The sequence below is a fragment of the Meles meles genome, chromosome 11 (genome assembly GCF_922984935.1).
Source record: "Meles meles chromosome 11, mMelMel3.1 paternal haplotype, whole genome shotgun sequence".
Taxonomy (NCBI): domain Eukaryota; kingdom Metazoa; phylum Chordata; class Mammalia; order Carnivora; family Mustelidae; genus Meles; species Meles meles.
Window position 1 is genome coordinate 20,540,169 of NC_060076.1, and position 17,506 is coordinate 20,557,674.

Genomic DNA, 17,506 nt, shown 5'->3' on the forward strand with positions numbered 1-17,506 from the left:
ATGCGGCCTGGGTTGGGTAAGTCACTGGCATGAAAGTGACAGAGATGGAAGATGGTTTAGGGTCATGGAATGACAGCCCCCTTTCTGGGGGTGACTTTCTTTCCTTACAGTATCTAGTTAAAGATCTTTGACTCAGAGATGGCGAAGGTAGTCTTGCAGGTGAATAGGCTGCTTCTAATGGTCAGTGTTCATATGAAGTCTGTGTCACTGGACTTACACGTCCCCCCTTTTTTCATCGTGGTCTTGAACCTTATTAGGAACAAGGCAAGCGACCTTGGTGGAGAAGAGGAGGTAAAGTTCTGAGTTGAGACGAGGGATGAGGAAAAAGAGTGCCCTGAGTCAGCAGGCCTTGGGGGGATGGGAGCGTATGGACACCAGCAGACCTACCTGATGTTAACACTGGATGCTGAGGATGGTTCTCGTCCTCCCAGTGTCCTGACTTTCACCTGGTGGTCCAGGCTCCCAAGGCCACAGTCACACTCTGTTGTTTTGCAGTGTCTGGCCCTCCAGGCCCAAGTCAAGGCCCTGACACAGCAAAATGAACAGCACACCAAGGACCTGGAGACCAAGCCCCACATGTCTGGAGTTGTGGCTGCTGCTGCTGACCCGTCAGAGAAGGTGAGTGGGCATTTCGAAGAAGCAACCCAGGTCATATCAAGGGATTGAATGTGCCTATCAGGCCTTCAGGAAGAATGTGGCCAATTTGTTATGTTGGTAGCCTTTTTTCTGACTTTAGTGATACACCACTTATCTGACTTCAGTAAAAATAAGCTTGTTGGAATGTATCACTTCGGTGACAAATCCCAGAGGGCCCTGTCCTGAGGCTTTGACAGATAAGGGAAGTGTCTCCAAGTCGGCGCAGTGAGGAGCGTGCCCAGCATCTGCTAGCACCAGTCCTCAAAGCCCTCGGCGGCTCCCGTGGTGGCCGCAGTGCGTGGAGGCATCGACACACTTGGGCCGCAGCTTGCCTGTCCTTGATAACCCTTCCACCAGTGGCTCTTCTTACTTAACATCGCCCTCTCCACAGTGACGGCCTTCGGTGTCCTGGGTCCTGACCACTGTGACACGGTTTGGTGCCCCAGGGGCTTCCTTTCAGCCCTCCCAACCCCTCCGGCTGATTTTGGCAGCACAGATTTTGTTTTGTTCTCCTCGTGTCTTCCCTTAGGTCAAAAAGATCATGAACCAGGTGTTCCAGTTGTTGCGGGGAGAGTTTGAGCTGGAGGACTCGTACAGCGGCCGGGCCGTGCTGGGGACCATCATGAACACCATCAAGGTACCGATGGCTGGCGATTGTTGCAGTGAAGTGGGGCTCTTGTGGCTTAAGGGCCTTCGAAGGGATCCTAAATTTAAAAGGTATTGGAGACTGTGCCTCAAGAGTCAGGATAAGTGGCATGACTTTGATCTGGAGAGACGAGGGCAGCGTCCGGTGAGAGGAAGAAGCAGGCATTCGACCTGCACAAGCAGGTGTGCTGTCGGGGAGCGGAGGAGTGGAGTGCCTGCTGCTTTCCTGAGGGTGAGCATTTCCTCCTCCTTGGCTTTTGAACAGATGGTGACTCTTCAGCTGTTAAACCAGCACGAGCAAGACAAGGGACAGAGCAGCAATGACGAAGAGGAGGGGGAGGAAGAAGAGCAGCCCCAGACACCTTCCCGGGAGCACTCGGTGTCGGCCAGTTCTGGGCCGCCTCCAGCGCCCCTTAGTAGGGAGTCACCAGAGTGCCCGCGGGTGTCATCGGAGCAGGCAGTCCAGGAGGCTGCCCCCCTGCCTCCTCAGGCCCTCCCTGTTCCCCAGGATGAGGTGCAGGGAAGGGAAGGGGAGCCTACAGAAGCAGAGGTGCTCTCAGAGATGAAAGATGATTCCCTCCCACCTGAACTGGCTTGTATCCCCTCCCAGAGACCTCTGGGGCCCCCAACGTCAATTCCCCCTAAACCTCCAGGCCCCGTGCTTGTGGACTCTGAGTGCGAAGAGACACTTGCTGCCAGCCCATTGGAAAATGCCTGTGTCGGGGAACCAGAAAGCTCCACGGGACTGTCTCTGACTTCACATTCCATGAATGAGGACCCATTGGCCTTGGGGCCTGGAAGTCTAGAAGAGCCTCAGCCTCCAGAGCTCAAGAAAGATGAGGGCGTCCCTAACTGCACTGCTCCCCTTAAGGAACTAGGGAACACAGAGGCAGGTTCACTAACTGCCGGAGCAGCAGGTGGCCCCAGCCACTGTTCTCAGCGCGCCAGGTACGTCTTCCTGAGCGGAGTGTGGAGCTGGTGGAGCTGGGTGTGGAGGTTGTCACTGGTTTTTCCAGGGCTGGTAACTCATCCTCAGAGAAGGACTGTCTGATTCACTCATTCATTCATTCCTGTATTTATTCAGGAACATCTGCTAAGTAAGAGGCTCTGTGTTCAGCACTGCAGTAGGGGGGAAGGCAAGGCGGATTGGGCTCGTAAGGAATGTACAGTCTAGTGGGGAAGACAAATACATAGTAATAGTATGCTGTAAAAAAGTGATTAGAAAAAGAAATTCTCTATTATTAAAATAGAGAATAAAGGGGAGTTCTACTACCTCAAGATAGAATGGTTAGGGAAGGATTCTGAGAAGGTAATGTTTAAACTGGGACCCAAAGGATGGAAAGGAGCCTTCAGTGCTGAGATTTGGGAGGAAGAGATTGCGGAAAGCAGGCAGAGCGCATGCAGAGGCCCTCTGGTAGGAGGACGTGACAGTCAAAGAACTAAGGAGGGCACAGTAAGTAGAAGAATGGTATGAACCTGAGATTGGAGAATGAAGTAGGGACAAGACTCGTGAGATTTTGTGTCACTCTTAGAAGTTTGGATTTTAGGTACTGTGAAAAGCTATTAAAGGGATTTAAACAAAAAAGTGACATGGCCTGATTATTATATTAGTTGTTAAAGATCACTCTGGCTGTAGGTCACGGAGGGAGTCAGGAGTGCTAGGAGGCCAGCGTGGGTGGAGGCAGGAGGAATCCCTGCGTGATTACCAGAGCTGTTGGATTTTTTTCTCCAGAGCTCATGGGCCCTGTGGCCTAGAACAGGAATAGGAATAGCACTATTTTCTGTGACTTAATTTTCTTGATTTTTTTCCTTCAGTCTCTCAGGGGATGAAGAAGATGAACTATTTAAAGGGGCAGCTCTGAAAGTTTCAAGGCCCAAAGCACAGGCTGAGGAGGAGGATGAAGATGAGGTGGTAAGGAAATCCCAGGCACTGCCCAGTCCTCACACCACCACCCGGGCACCCTTTCCTGCTGGCTCCGAGAAGAGGAGTGGAGCCTGTGGGTGGCCCGTGCCCTGGGCTCTGTGTGCGGCGCCCTGTGGGAGCAGACGTGGGGCGGGGAGGGGGCAGCTCTGTAAGCTTGGTGGGGATGGGCAGATACCACTTTATTCCTAAAAAAGGGTCACGATCTCCGTCCATGCAGGAATGATTTCTACTTTCAGTGAAGGAAGTTGGGCTGCTTAGTCCTGCATTAGAATGCTGAGGCCTCGGCTTCCCTCAGATCTGCTCAGGGATTAGTCTGTTTTACAATCAGAAGGGACTTGGAAGTTCTTGACTTCTATCCTTATTCATAGACGGAGGCTCAGAAAGATGATTTACCTGTAGCCACCGAGGGAGTTAGTGGTAGAACTAGGACTGAAACCCCAGGCTCTTTCTGAAACCACCTGTTTCTGGGCCTTTCCGCGTCCTCAGCCTGCTTTCCAAGGGGCTACCTTGTTTTATCTTCACAACACCCTGGGCAGAAACTAGGTTAAGTACTGATAGCATGACCTCGCTCTACAAAGCTCCTGAGTGACGGACGACCGGAGGGTGGCTTGCTTATAGAGCCTGGATCAGAGCCCCAATTCTTGGCATTTGTTGTCCCCCCGTGTGGAGTTAGACTGTCACCAGGACATTTGACTGCTCTGATGGGAATGACACCAGAGCAAAATGTGGGTGGAGAACACGGATCAGCTTCAGCTCAGCCTGTCCTGGGGACAGAAATGTGAGGTGATTGGGGACAAATTTTTCTCCCCTCATGTGTCAGCCAGAGTGGATTTTGCCTTTTGCCAGAATGTTGGGGAAATGGCTGTGGCAGAGCAAGGAGCAGGCTTGAATGTACCAACGCCCTTGCCTCCTGCCTGCGCTCCTCTGGGGGGAAGGGTGCCATTTCCTCTTGTTGGCATTTCTTCCCAAGAATTAGATTTTCATTCAGGAATTCTGAATATGAATTCTGCACTTAAAAATAAGAACAAAAAAACCAATCGAGTATCCCCAGTGGCTGCTCTAAATGTAGTTGGAATGTTTAGTTAAGCAGGATATTATTGGTATTAATATGGATACTCTTGAGTTCATTTCTATTTCTGGGATACTCTAAGAACTTCACAGACATTCTCATTTAATACTCTACTAACCCACTGAGGATTTTATCCTATTTCGTAGCAAAGAGGACTGAGGCTCAGCAAGGGTAAGTAATGTGCTCTAGGTTATAATGCTAGTAATGCAGAGCCAGAACTTTAGCTGGAATAAAGCAGAAGCAGTGAGCCTTTTAATTCACTACTGTCAGAGTTTAAAGATCATTTAGTTGATGCCCAGAGAGAGGTACGAGGTCTCTACCAGGGACCCCTGACCCCATCACGCTGCCTTCTATCTGGCCGGCCCTGTGAAGACTGACCCTGGGCCAGAGTAGCTCAGAGTAGGGGATACTCCGTGTGTGCCTTTCTCCAGCATTAATCCCTTCTACCCCCGTGGGACCTGTTCCCCACCAATCCAGAAGAAAAAGACCAGAAACTCAAGTCATGAGAAGTGGGGGAGAGTTTCCTCCATCGCCTGTTAAACTCCCTTTTCCTACTACCTGGGTGGAGGGAGTGAGGGAAGGACCAGGGTGTTGGGGGCAGTGGCCTTGTGCTCCTGGGCTTTCTTCATCTCTTGGATTCGCCACTTGGTGATTGGCCAAGCATCTGAACTCAGCTGTCTCACGTGGTGGGGTCACGTCCAGACAGGCCATCACAGGCCACAGTGTTTCTTCAGACGGAGCTGTATTCTTCCAGCCTCTCTCATCTTCTTGCATCTTCTCTCTCCTCTTAGGGCTGCTCTGCTTCTCTCTTTCTTCCTCCCACTCCCATCTCTCCCCCATTGACCTCCTTTTCCCACGTGAAATGTATGTCACTGCATGAGGAGAAACCTGTCAAATCAATACACGTGTTTCACAAATAAATACAAAACTAGCTCAGTGTTGGTCTTCTTCTCTGTGTGTTGGGAGATTGCCTCCCTTCTCTGCCTGCTTGTCTCAGCTTTATCTCGAAGCCCAGGTTTGCTGGCCGCAGGCTTAGTCCTTTCAGTAAAACCCTAAGCAACACCCTCCTTCCCAACCTGGAGTCGGGAATAGTGTTGGTTCACTTTACCTCACACAGGCGGGAAGGCCATCTGGTGCAGGGACAGGTGAGGACTGACGGCTCTTTCCTGTTTTGTCAGAGCATGAAGGGACGGCCACCCCCAACACCCCTTTTTGGAGACGATGACGATGACGATGACATTGACTGGCTGGGATGAAGACCCAGGAAACTGGTGCAAAGGTTTCTCTACTGACCCTTCCCTAAGCCTGATTTTGCACAGCCAGCCCTGTGTCTAGACAAGGCACTGGGTGAGGTGAAGGTGAGCATTCTGAGCACAGCAGCGCATATACCTGACTTAGCCAACTTCTGAGCGCCCCGCCCGGCTGGTCCGAGAGGAGTGTGAGCCTGTCTTCACAACGTTGGGGTCCTGCCTCAGAGTCCCCTTGGGAGGAAGGGCTGGTGGGTTGCCTGCAGCCAGTCATCTACAAGAATCCTGCCCTCTTCCAAGCTTTTTATTCTCTAAACTAACTCAGACTGAATCTGCCTCCCGATGCGCAACTGTGCACCAGCAGCAGGACATGTCATCTCAGGGGAGGTCTGCCTGGTGGACTCTGCTATCTACACCCTGGTTCAGTTACCAGCCTTGCCTGCAGTCCTGGGACATGTGTCTTTTCTCTGCCTTAACTCTGATAAAAGAGGTCAATGAATATTTGAAATTAACAAAAACTAAAATAAATGTCTGCAATGAAACTTGCCTCAAGCTCTTGGGGAGAAATTGAATTTGGTTCTAAAGCTGGCTGTGCTCCTCTCTGGGAATGTCAGGGTAGGAGTTGGAACAGACCGGGGTTGCTCAACAGGCACAAAAGCTCTGTGCCATACTCTCTTTGCACCCAACCCTGGAGCTCAGGCTTTCAGGGAAGGTCACCACTCTGCTGTCCCAGCTCATCCTAGCCGCAGGAAGGCTTGAGGCACTGTGGTTACCTGAGAAACTGGCCGTATTGTCTTGGCACACTTGGTTCTACACCCTGGGAAGCCCTGTGCAAGAGGTGGGAGGGTCCTTCCATTGCGGTGTCGCTCATCATGACACCTGATTGATTCCTAACTTTGAGAGCGGCTTCCATTCCCTCTGGACTCGGGGGCAGGCCGAATGCAGAGAAGAATAGTGAGAAAATATCTGTGGTTATTTTACTTACTTCAGGATTTTCCAAAGACCATGCAACCAGTCTTCAAGAGAAGGAGAATAATTTTAATAAAAATATTCCCTGGTTTTAAATGTTTATAAGAGAGAATCCTGGATACTGATGGCCCAACCCCATCCCTTGTGAAGACAGATCCTTTGTGAGCCTGTGTGCTGGAAGTGGGGCTGGGAGGCAGTCAGAACCACTGTTGGCTGGACTTTGTTGTTGAACACTTTACATAGACTGTCTCATCTCCATCAACCCTTGCAGAAGACACTTACCCCGTCTGATAGAGAGACCGAGGCTTAGAGAGTTAAATTAACTTGGCTGAGATTATACAGCTAGGAAGCAGGAGAACGAGAATTCAGATCCCGGCCAGCCTATTCTGGAGCCTGGGCTCTTGTCCACCATGGGGCATCCATCACTGGGCTGGGGGAAGAAGGGCAGTGGTGCTCGTCAAAATCCAGGCTCCTGGGCCTCAGCCCAGATCTCCTGAAACAGAATCTCTGCCCTGTTGTGGTAAAACCCAGCTCCAGCCTCTCAGGCCCCACTGTCTGCATTCGCGGCCTCACCCAGTTACCCGGTGAGCCCCACGCTCAGCTGTGCTGAGGAGCAGACTCAGGCCAGCCTGCCTGGCGCTGTGGCCCAGCTCTGCCACTCGTGAGCCGGGTGACGATTTAACTTCTCTGTGCCTCAGCTGCCTCTTCTCTACAAGGACGAAGAGTTTCTGCTGGGTTGTGAGGGTTAAATGAGTTAATATCGTGAGGTGCTTAGAACACTGCCTGGCACGTAAAAATCACTAGACACAGGTCTGTTAAAATAAAAAAACAAAAACAAACAAACAAAAAAACACTTCAGGTAGAGAAAGTGCCACCTGTGACTCGGCCATGAAGAATGTTGAAATGCTTAGTCTAACCAGCTCTAGAGCAGACATGTTTTAAAAGCACTCACACATATTACCAGCGTATCAAACCGAGAGCTTGCCGACAACCCGTGGAAGTGCTCCTGGTAGCAGTGCTCCCAGGAAGAGAGCCTTAGCTGCTTAGTACCTGGAACTGGATCCGTGAGGCTCCATCAGCAATACCGCGCTGGACCCCGGAAACCTTACCCCCCACCCCCTTCGTGACATGGAGCAGCCTTGCACTTAGCTGCTGAGCTGGGGCGTTGCACTGGTCAATTCTGAAGGTGTCACATACTTTGTTACGGTTCTCACTGCAAAATAAAAAGTGGTTTTGCTGCTGCCCTCAGGGGGAGAAGATGCTTTGCAGCCCACATGGCAGCTAGTTTTTCTCACACCAGGCAGCGCCTAGTCGGGATGTGGTGTGTGAACGTGAGAATGACTCTCGGGGAGGCAAGGTCGTGGAGAGTCTGCCTGATGGCACAGCATTCCAGGGCTGGCTACCCGGAGCACAGAGCTGTCTTCTAGCAGATGGACAGACCCTGTCCTTGGACAGCCCCCGCAGCCAGCACTACCAGCTGCATCCGCCCCCCTCAGCTCCTGCAGTGGCTTCAGGGGTGGCATGTGCTTGCTGTCTGAGCAGAAACACAAGAACGGCCACAGACTTTAAAAATAATATTTATTAAAACATCTATTTCTTGTTTAATTCCCGAAGCTTAAAACCGTCTTTCCTCTAGCCCTTGAGGTACGTGAGCATAGACACTCCAGGATCCAGCCGTGATGTTCCCTCCCTGGGTCTCGTGTTTGCTTCTCTGTCAAGCGAACCGTCTGGAGAGTCCCACCTAACTCTACGTGTAATGCTTTGGTTTGGCTGCTTCCTGCATCCTCAGCCGACACTCCCTGTGGCTTAGCCGTGTTTGCCCCCCAGAGATGTGATGGGTGAGCAGTTAAGTTCGAACTAGAGAACACGAAGTACTGAATATTCAGTGTAGTTCTCTGTTCTGCATTAAAGCAGGAGCAGGAAGGGAGCACTGGGGTCCTGAGAAGCACCCTGGGCCCCCCAAGCCATTAGACTGCCTTCTTCCCGCAGGCAGTGCTGTCTGATGGGAGCAGCTCACCATGCAGCGGATAGGTCATGAGCCTTGAGAAGAGTCTCGCTTCTCGGCCTTGAATCTGCTGTCATGCCCCACAAGAAAGAGAAACAGTTCCTAGCAGATGCTGCTATATCCATCAGGAATCTGATGAAGTCATTTCGCTGAAAATTTTGGATTCATGTGCAAAATTGCGAACCAGGAGTTCAGTGGGAAAAAATGAAAAGTCTTAGTTTGTCACCGTGATCCGCAGAACAGATCATCTTTATGTGCCCCCAAGGCAGAAAGGTGAGACAAAGGAGCCAGCTCGGTCTCTGTCCCTCAGACAGAAGAGGTCAGGAAGCCAGTGGTAGATGCTCCTCTTTATAAGGCACAAATCACGAGGGCAGAAGGTATGCAGCTTCCGTAGCTTTCATCACCCAGAACCCCTCTCCCTGTCTTGAAGATCTTTGGAAATTCTTAATCTTGAGTCAGAGAGGTACGTCCTCATGGGCTCAGCAACGCTGCCCCCAGGTTCTGGTCTCTTCATTCTCCCTCAGGTCACAGCAGCCTTATTAAGGCACAAAACGCCTATGCCCAGGCCCCATCCAGGCTGGCTGAGGGCAGAGGTAGCTGCAGGGGCCTCTGAACTCTGGGCAGCAAGTGCTGGCTTCGGCAGGACGTGTCCAGGAGCTGAGAGCGCGGTGAGGAACAGCCATCAGAAGAAACAGGAGACACGGGGCTGGAAGTTCAGTGTCTGCAGGAGGGGGCCGCAGCTCGCTCCGGCCCCCAGTGCCTGCAGAGCCCTCACCAGCTAAACCATGCTGAGAAGCGGGTAGGCCAGGTAGTAGCCCACAGCAGAGCCGAGGATCACGCCGAAGAAGATCCACGTGTTGTACGACATGACAGCCAGCATCATGAAGTAGCCTATGACCACCTGAACGACATGGATTAGAGACTGGCCAAAGTGACAGAAAAACCACCTAGATGAAAAGGAGAGTCAGGTTAATGTTGATAATGAGCTGGTGTCAGGAATTAGAGCTGCTGAGTTCCAGGACCAGCTTATTTATATTTGTGTGCTGGACCCAGAAGAGACTTCTCTCTGAAGAGATACATGAGAAACCACTGCTAGGGGACAGGGGCTTGTACAAGGAGCCTTGGGTAATCACGTCTCTACTACATTCAGCTCTGAGCTTCCTAGCATCCAAGGCAAAAAGGGAAAATGAGACATGTATCCTGTCATGTTCTGATAAAGGATAATACAAAATCATCAGTAAGGCAGGTAGGTTTTTCCTTCTGAATCCGCTGTGGGAGATTCCTTCTGAATCCGCTGTGGGAGATTCCTTCTGAATCTGCTAGCTTGGCCACTTACTTACTGTAGCTTAGCACAGATACCTTAACCTCTCTGAACTTAAATTTCCTCATCCGTAAAGGAGGGATAAGAATACCTCCCTTGCAGCCTGGGTGTGAACAGCAGAGACCACCCATGTAAGGAAAAGGCAGGCTCAGCAAGTACCGCTGGAGCTGGAGAGGGGCTGACATGGGGCCCCGTGGCGTGGCCTTAGCAGACTGGGATGGGAAGGAGGGAAGAGGGAGCTCCCCTGCCAAGACTGGTCCGCTGCTGACAGCAATCCTTACTATTTGTGTAGGAACAGCTGCAGATTCCAGCCTGGGTATGGAAGCCTTAGTGACCTAAGAAAGGCTGCTGAGATCTGGAGGAGGACTGGATGGATGCCGGTGTTGCTGGACTGGGGCCTGCACCCGAGTTCTGAAGATCTGAGCCTCCTGAGTGGCTGTTCGTAGAGCTCTGGCCTAGGCATCAGGAGACCCCAGCTCGAGCTCACCTCACTACTTACTCACCGTAAGCACTCTGGCAAGTCCTCGTCCTTCCTTGGGCCTCAGTTTGCTTCCTATGAAGTGGGGCTAATGCCCTCTGGGCCCAGCCTCTCTCTCAGGGTGAATGTGAGTATGCTGCCATGGCCCACAGCTGTGCCTGTTACCTGAGGCGGGTTCTGCTGACCGGGGGTGAGTCTGAGCCAGAAGAATCCTGGTCTGTCTCCTCAGTGAGCTGGCTGGTGGGGATGGACAGGCTCACTGCGGCCTGGTAGAGCAGCTTGGCTTTGCCAACCTTGATGCTTTCATACAACACAGCCAGGAGCAGGACCACCACTACCGAAAGGGCCATGCCTGTCAAACAAAGCCGAGTTGCAGAGACCTGGCCAAGCAAGCCCTGATCCGCTTCTGACAGCTTCCCCCAGGCCCTGGGATATGAAGCAGCGGAGCACCTCCACCTGGTCCCCCTGAATCCGTTCCATCTCCCTCTCTCTGCATCTTCGTCCCCACCCACCGTGGGCTCAAAACTTCACTGTCTCTTTGCCCTCCAGCTCCTTCTTGGGAAGGATGGCCAACTGGGGTACAGCTGTGAGATCAGGAAGAGAAGCCAGGTGTGGAAAAGCCAAGGGCAGTGGGCGAAGAGATCACACACCACTGCCCCCCGCGGCTCCCCATGCAGGTGGCACAAGTCTCTGTCAGGACTTCTTGTTAGGCAAAGAGCATGTATAGCAAGGTCCTGAGTAGGAGTGTGTATAAAGAAAGGTCTGGAAGGAGGCAGATACAGCAAAGGAGTCAAGGTCCTGAGTAGGAGTGTGTATAAAGAAAGGTCTGGAAGGAGGCAGATACAGCAAAGGAGTCATAATTACCTCAGCAAACTAGGATATAAAGGATTTTTTTCTTCTCACCTAATTTTCCAAAGTCAATACTGTGTGTATGTTTTTATAATAGTGGAAAACACCGCTAAGTTATTTTACAGAAAGCATGAAGTGCTTATGAAAGCTGCTGTAAAATTAGCAGCTAATTGCTACTTCTCTTTTACAAGACAAGGAGGGATACTAAATACGCCAGCTATAGTTATTTTATTGGGCTCCCAGGAGGAAATCGTCTACAAAAGATGCAGGTGATATTTTAAAATACAAAATTACATGTAATTACATGCACATGGTACAGATTTAACTGGGACCAAAGGGTATACAGTGAAAAGTAAGTCTTCTTCCCAGCCCAGTCCCTAAAACCCCAGTCCTCTCCCCGGAGCCTTTTCCTCTGCAGCTCTCCAAGGATACCCACTGTAGGCATCGACCTGTGTGTGTGCTTCCATGTCTGACGTCATCCAAGTACACCTCCTAGAGAGGTTCCCCTCCGTGTACACAGATCTGCCTTATTTCTGTGGCTTCACGGTATCTGTGATACAGTCTGTTGTCCAAGGACGGCCACCTCGCCCCACCGCACCCCACATGCTCTTCTTACAGTGTCAGCACCCCTGCCGTCAAGTGTGGGGTCCACGGCCCCTTCCCTTTAGGCTGAGAAGACCTTTGTGACTTCCTCACCCAAGCAAGGTAGAAGTGAGGCTCTGTGACTTCCAAGGCTAAGGCCTTAAAAATCCCGTGCGCTTCCATCTCGTTTTCCTGACACACTCGCTCCTGGAACCCAGCTGCCCTGCCACAGGGAAGCCCAGGCCCTAGGAGATGCCCCATATTTTGGTGTTCCGCCAGCAACCCCCCAGGCAGAGGTCCTCGCTGACAACCAGCAGCAACCGGGAGACACGAGTGTGAGAAAGCCTTCAGGAGGACTCCAGTTCCAGCCATTGTCTGACCACACCTGCGTGACGGGCTGTGAGTGGGGACCGCTTAGCCGAGCCCAGTTAACCCAGAACCTTGAGAAGGAATGCTGCGATGACTGGGCTTTCGGGGTGGTAGGGGCTGGTGACCCGCTGTAGGGATGACCGTGATTTATCTCATCAGCACCTGCAGGCCTGGGCACTTGGGCCATTTCCCATCTACTTTAAAGATACAGTTACTTAAGTTGAAACAACTACATCATGAATTTGGGCCCAGCTCTGCCTTTTCAAGTCAAAGCAGTACCATTCTCTTGCAAACTGGTGCCTCATGTGAGGTCCAGCTAGCAGCAGCTGTTCTGGACTTCCGAGCTGGTGCTGGACATGGTAGGAGGTAGGTGCTAGGTGGGTGCTAAGAGGCAACAAAAGGCCTCGATCGAGCTCTGGCTCTGATGCTTACTCGCTATGTGACCCTCTTCCCCTCTTTGAGCTTCAGTTCCTTCTCGTGTCATAGAGGCAAAGGCTGTATCCTTGGCCTCTCTCTGGGCCTTGTGACAATCAGTGAGATAATGGAGCCTTTTGTGACATGAAGAACAATGCTTGGAATTATAAATGCCAATTTCCTGCTCAGTGCTTATGAAAGAGGAGTCAGGCTCATCTGAATGTCCACAGAGGGTAGCGCTGCTAAAGGGAACCGGGCTCTCCACTGCCCAGCGCTACAAGGCTTTCCAAGCTACAAGGCTAGGCTTCCCCACTCTTACCTGCAGGACTGTGGACACTCCAGAAATCAAACAGAAGCACCACCTCATTGGAGAAGATGAAATGCATCTGAAAGAAAAGGGAATTTGCATTGCTCAAGGCAGTAAGAGTTGTGGTCCCTAATGCTCTCCAGCAGCCTCCCCTAAAGGCCCAGAGGAACGAGGTCACTGGTCTTAAGTGCTGGAAGGGCCACGGGTGGTCATCAGGACCAACTGAGGCCAGACAGGGCAGAGACTTACCCAAGGTCCCACAGTGGGTCAGCAGCAGAGCTATCATTGAGATGGCCCTACTCAAGGTGGACGTGAGATACGGGGGGTACCACACAGCTCAGTGTCCTCAGGTCATGATGAGATGTCCCCTCTGGGCCCTCCAAACCCAGTGGGGAAGCACTAGGCTGAGAAGTGACTGCTTCTCTTTCCCCCAGGGCCCCAGTCATTCTGTTCCGGCCGTGTGTATCATGGAGGGGCCAGGGGTTGCTGTCTCCATGTGACTCCATCTCTGTCCACTCATTCATTAAACATTTGCTGACCCCATTCTGTGCCCAGCATTCTGGACAAAGTTTAACATCTCTGCCCTTGACGAGCTCCCAGACTTACGGAAAGAACAAAGGTAGACACATAGACCATGCCGCAGGCATCTGAACTCCCCTCTCAAAGAGCGCCTTGCCCAGCCTGTGTTCGGGGTGGCATCAGTCGCTTCTCATACATTACCTCATTTCACAACCGTCTTCTGTGTGACAGGGACGGTCAGGCCCATCACACAGAAGAGAAAACTGGAGACACTAGGCTCAGAAGGGTTAAATCATTTGCTGAAGGTCACAAAACTAGTAAGTTGGCAGAGCTGGGATTCAAAGCCGGGTCCAGCTGGATGCCAGAGTGCTGTGCATTCCACGATACTAGGCTGTCTCCTGCTTGCCAAGAAAGGAGGACAAGAAGGAAGCCGGGGGGCAATCCTCAGTACCCCCTCCAGGCTTAATGGCTGTGCTTGGCAAGATTAAAGCCGGAGGGATGAATATTAGTTCACTGTCCTGGGGTGGGAAAAGGAAGGTCCTCTCTCATAGCTGGGTAAGTAGGACCTCGGTCAGCAACAGCGGCTCCGCCCTCCAGCCAAGGAGATCTGGGTAAGCAGGATCGGGTGACAGAAGCCTTTGCCTTCTAAGGCAGGTATTAGACTCCCCAAATGTCAGACCCAGAGTGTCCTTAGAAAGTTTTGGTTTTTTTTTATTGTGGTACAACTGACGTGTAACTTTATATTAATTTCGAGTGTACAACCCGATTCGATATTTGTACATATCGTGAAATGATCACCACAGTTAAGACTGTGATTAAGACTAAGATGGTTAATATCCATCACCACACAAAGTTACAATTTTTTTTTCTTGTGATGAGAACTTTTAAGGCCTACTCTCTCAGCAGCTCTCAAACATACAATACAGGGGGCGCCTGGGTGGCTCAGTGGGTTAAAGCCTCTGCCTTCGGCTCAGGTCATGATCCCAGGGTCTTGGGATCGAGCCCTGCATTGGGCTCTCTGCTCAGCGGGGAGCCTGCATTGGGCTCTCTGCTCAGCGGGGAGCCTGCTTCCTCCTCTCTCTCTGCCTGCTTCTCTGCCTACTTGTGGTCTCTGTCAAATAAATAAATAAATAATCTTAAAAAAAAACCCAAAAAAACAGTACAGTAGTATTAACCATAGTCACCAGGCTGGGCAGCACATCCCCAGGGCATATAATTTTCTCAGAGGCTTTAGTCCCCTGGCTTTCAGTCTTTCTTTCCTGCCTTTCTTCCTCCCTCCCTTTCTTTCTTTTCCCTTGGTCAGGGATTACCAGCAAATAAAATCTTCCTTGTAACTCCACCATATAAAACCAGAGCACTGAGTGAAGAGGGGAGGGCACTCCGAACTCTGCTGAAACTCAGTGCGAAAAACACTGATCTAGTCCAACATGGCCCCTCTCTAGCCCCGTTTCATTCCCAGATGGGGAAAATGAGTCCCAACAGGGAAAAGGATTTGCCCAAGACCTCCTAAGAAGAAAATGGAAATCTAGGCAGCCATTTAGAAATCATGTGGAAGAATTAAGGGGCGCCTGGAGGGCTCAATAGTTAAGCATCTGCCTTCAGCTCAGGTTGATCCCAGGGTCCTGGGGTTGAGCCCCACATCGGGCTCCCTGCTCAGCAGGAAGCCTGCTTCTTCCTCTCCCACTCCCCCTGCTTGTATTCCCTCTCTCACTGTCTCTCTCTCTCTGTCAAATAAATAAATAAATAAATAAAATCTTTAAAAAAAAATCTTGTGGAAGAATTATAAAATAAAAACAGCTTCTTACTCCCCCAATGTGAGGGAGGTACCTGTTTAACGTAAAAGCTGAAACAGTACCAAAAAGAAAGCAGAAATCACTTTGAGTCCTACTATCCAAAGATGTCCCTTGTTATGATTTCAAAAGGCACATTTGTCAATATGGCAAGATGTTCGCGAAAGACGGACATGCGAAAACAAGTCCAAATCATCCTGTGAAACTCCATTTACATTGGAGTTCCTCTCATTCAGCTTCAGCAGAAGCCTCGAGCACCACCTCTTCAGTGGGGAAGGTGGCAGGCGTTGCACCATGCCCCTTCTCTGAGTTCACTTAATAAAGCAACTGGCATGACTGGAATGTCCCCAACGGCTAGTTAATCAGAGAAGTTCCTTAACTGGCTTCCTTCTATCATCCTTGGGCCTGGGCCAGCTGTCTCAGGGGCCTCAAAGCTTTTGCTGTAGACTTGAACACCCACAAAGCAATAAAAGTAATTCAGCTGACAAACACTGACTTTGGTTTTGCTAGGGGTGCAGATGCTGGAGATATGGAGACGGATGAGACAAGTCCTTGGCCCTCAAGGGACAAACCATCGGTTAGGGGAGAGGGAAGGGAACAGATCATTACAACAGGGTGAATGCAGTCAGTGAGAAGGAGGCACAGGGGAGGCCTCTTGCGGGTGCTGGGGAGGAAGGCCCCTGGGAGACACCTAACTGGGTCAAGAAGGCAGATGGCTAGGGCATCTTCTGAAGCAGGAGGAGCAGGAGGAGCCAGAGGAAGACGGACAGTTTAATATGTTCCAAGCTGGAAGCGCCCAGACAGTAGTTCCAACTGACTGGGGAGTGAGGAGTCCGGGAAAACCAAAGACTCACCCACTCCTGCTTTTTCACTGGAGAAAAATTCAAATCAGCACATCCCGACTTCGTGCTGCATTTAAATTAAAGAGCCCTGGGTGGCTCAGTGGGTTAAGCCTCTGCCTTCGGCTCAGGTCATAGTCTTGGGGTCCTGGGATCGAGCCCCGTATTGGGCTCTCTGCGGGGAGCCCATTTCCCTCTCTCTCTCTCTCTCTGCCTGCCTCTCAGCCTACTTATGATCTCTCTCTCTCTGTCAAATAAATAAAATCTTTTTAAAAAAATTAAAGGGCCCTGTGGTCAGGTACGGAAGCGGCAGCACCCTACATTTGTTTCTCCACTTAGGCAGAATCTCAGCCTCCAGCCCCGAGTCTAACTTATCTGTGCCTTCTTCAGGGCCCCACCCTCGGTAGGGAGGGGCTGTGGTGAAGAAGAGAGCAATCGGGGACTTGTTTTCTTCTTTATGTTCGCATTCGAGGTTACTTATACTTTGAGAAGAGCTCTCTCATTAATAAACCCAACAGTTCAGGGGGAGGTTAAGGACCCTGTCCCGCACTTGCCTGGCTCAGGAACGTTTCACAAGTTCTTCCCATCTATTTCCCCTTTTAGAAGGCTAGCAGGAGGTGGGGGAGGACGTTTGACTAAATGACCAGTATTGGCTTCCTGTATCTTAAATTCTATGATATTTATGGGGGTGACGATGATTTCTTCAAAGATCAAAAGGAGTCTTGCAAGCTGTCATTCTCTCCACCCTGGTGAATTCTGCCTAAATAGCCAGTTTGTCTGAAACACGACTCTACCCAAACGTAGGGAGGATGGAAAGCAGCTGGATCTGAGATTCAGACCACCAGCTGGCCAGAACAGGGAGCCGGCCCTGGGGCGTGCGCTCGGTGCGTGAAGTGCACGGGACTTTTCCTTCTGATGGGGGCCCCCCGGAATCTCTCCCAAGTCACTTCGCCCAGGGCAGGGGATGCCCTCCGCCAAGTCTGTCTTCACCCACCGCGCCCCCGCTGCTCGTCGGGGCCGGACTGACCGCCAGCAGAAGGCACGGATAAGGGAAAAAAAAACACAGCCAAGCCACCGCCGGCTCCGCCTCCCGCGTCCCCTCAACCCTGCTCCCGTCCACCCTCTCCGCGTGGCCGCTGACGGTGGCCGCGAGACTCACCTTGGAGGTGAGCGCGCCGGGCGGGCGCAGGGACCGCTGCCGCTCGCTGGGGACTCCTCGCTCGAGTCCGTCTCGCCCCCGCCGCCGCGATCGCGATCTGGGCCGCGAGGTCACATGGTTGTGGCGAGGCAGGCGCGCGGGCACCTGGGAGTTGTGGTCCCCGCGCGTGGCTTCACTCCTGGAGGCCTGGAGCGCACCCATCCCTACGGAGCCAGCTGCGCGCCAGCCTGACCCCAAGCGCAGCGCGGGCCACCTCCTGCGCTCCGTTCGGCCCCTTACCTTGTTTTGCACTTGACTTGTCTTTGCAACTATCCTTACAGAGTTTATTGCTCTTCTAATAAACCTCGCGAAGCTTAACATGTTGAATGGAAAAATTGTCAAGTC

At 51.6% G+C, this 17,506-nt stretch overlaps 2 protein-coding genes across 4 annotated transcripts in view; one reads left to right on the forward strand and one right to left on the reverse strand.

The window, feature by feature from the left end:
• FKBP15 (FKBP prolyl isomerase family member 15) overlaps positions 1-6,085 on the forward strand; it is a 52,787-nt gene extending 46,702 nt beyond the window's left edge. For all 3 annotated transcript variants that reach the window (XM_046022518.1, XM_046022519.1, XM_046022520.1), the window contains exons 24-28: positions 496-618; positions 1,166-1,273; positions 1,547-2,229; positions 3,097-3,193; positions 5,453-6,085. In XM_046022518.1, the coding sequence (XP_045878474.1) occupies positions 496-618; positions 1,166-1,273; positions 1,547-2,229; positions 3,097-3,193; positions 5,453-5,530 (1,089 nt within the window). In that variant the 3' untranslated portion in view covers positions 5,531-6,085. The remainder of the gene's footprint in view (positions 1-495; positions 619-1,165; positions 1,274-1,546; positions 2,230-3,096; positions 3,194-5,452) is intronic.
• Positions 6,086-8,060: 1,975 nt separating this feature from the next.
• On the reverse strand, positions 8,061-17,215 carry SLC31A2 (solute carrier family 31 member 2). The gene is made up of 4 exons (XM_046023798.1): positions 17,123-17,215; positions 12,828-12,894; positions 10,460-10,646; positions 8,061-9,442 (listed from the first exon to the last, which is right to left on the reverse strand). Exons 2-4 carry the CDS (start codon positions 12,892-12,894, stop codon positions 9,274-9,276), a joined length of 423 nt encoding a protein of 140 aa, XP_045879754.1. The 5' UTR covers positions 17,123-17,215; the 3' UTR covers positions 8,061-9,273.
• Positions 17,216-17,506: the final 291 nt, after the last annotated feature.

Bases quoted from the DNA above. Each gene is read 5' to 3' on its own strand.
- SLC31A2 (XM_046023798.1), bottom strand. From the start codon at position 12,894: ATGCATTTCATCTTCTCCAATGAGGTGGTGCTTCTGTTTGATTTCTGG. The intron at 10,647-12,827 runs GTAAGAGTGGGG...TTTGTTTGACAG, and splicing joins GAGTGTCCACAGTCCTGCAG to GCATGGCCCTTTCGGTAGTG. The intron at 9,443-10,459 runs GTAACAGGCACA...CTTTTCATCTAG, and splicing joins GTCAGCAGAACCCGCCTCAG to GTGGTTTTTCTGTCACTTTG.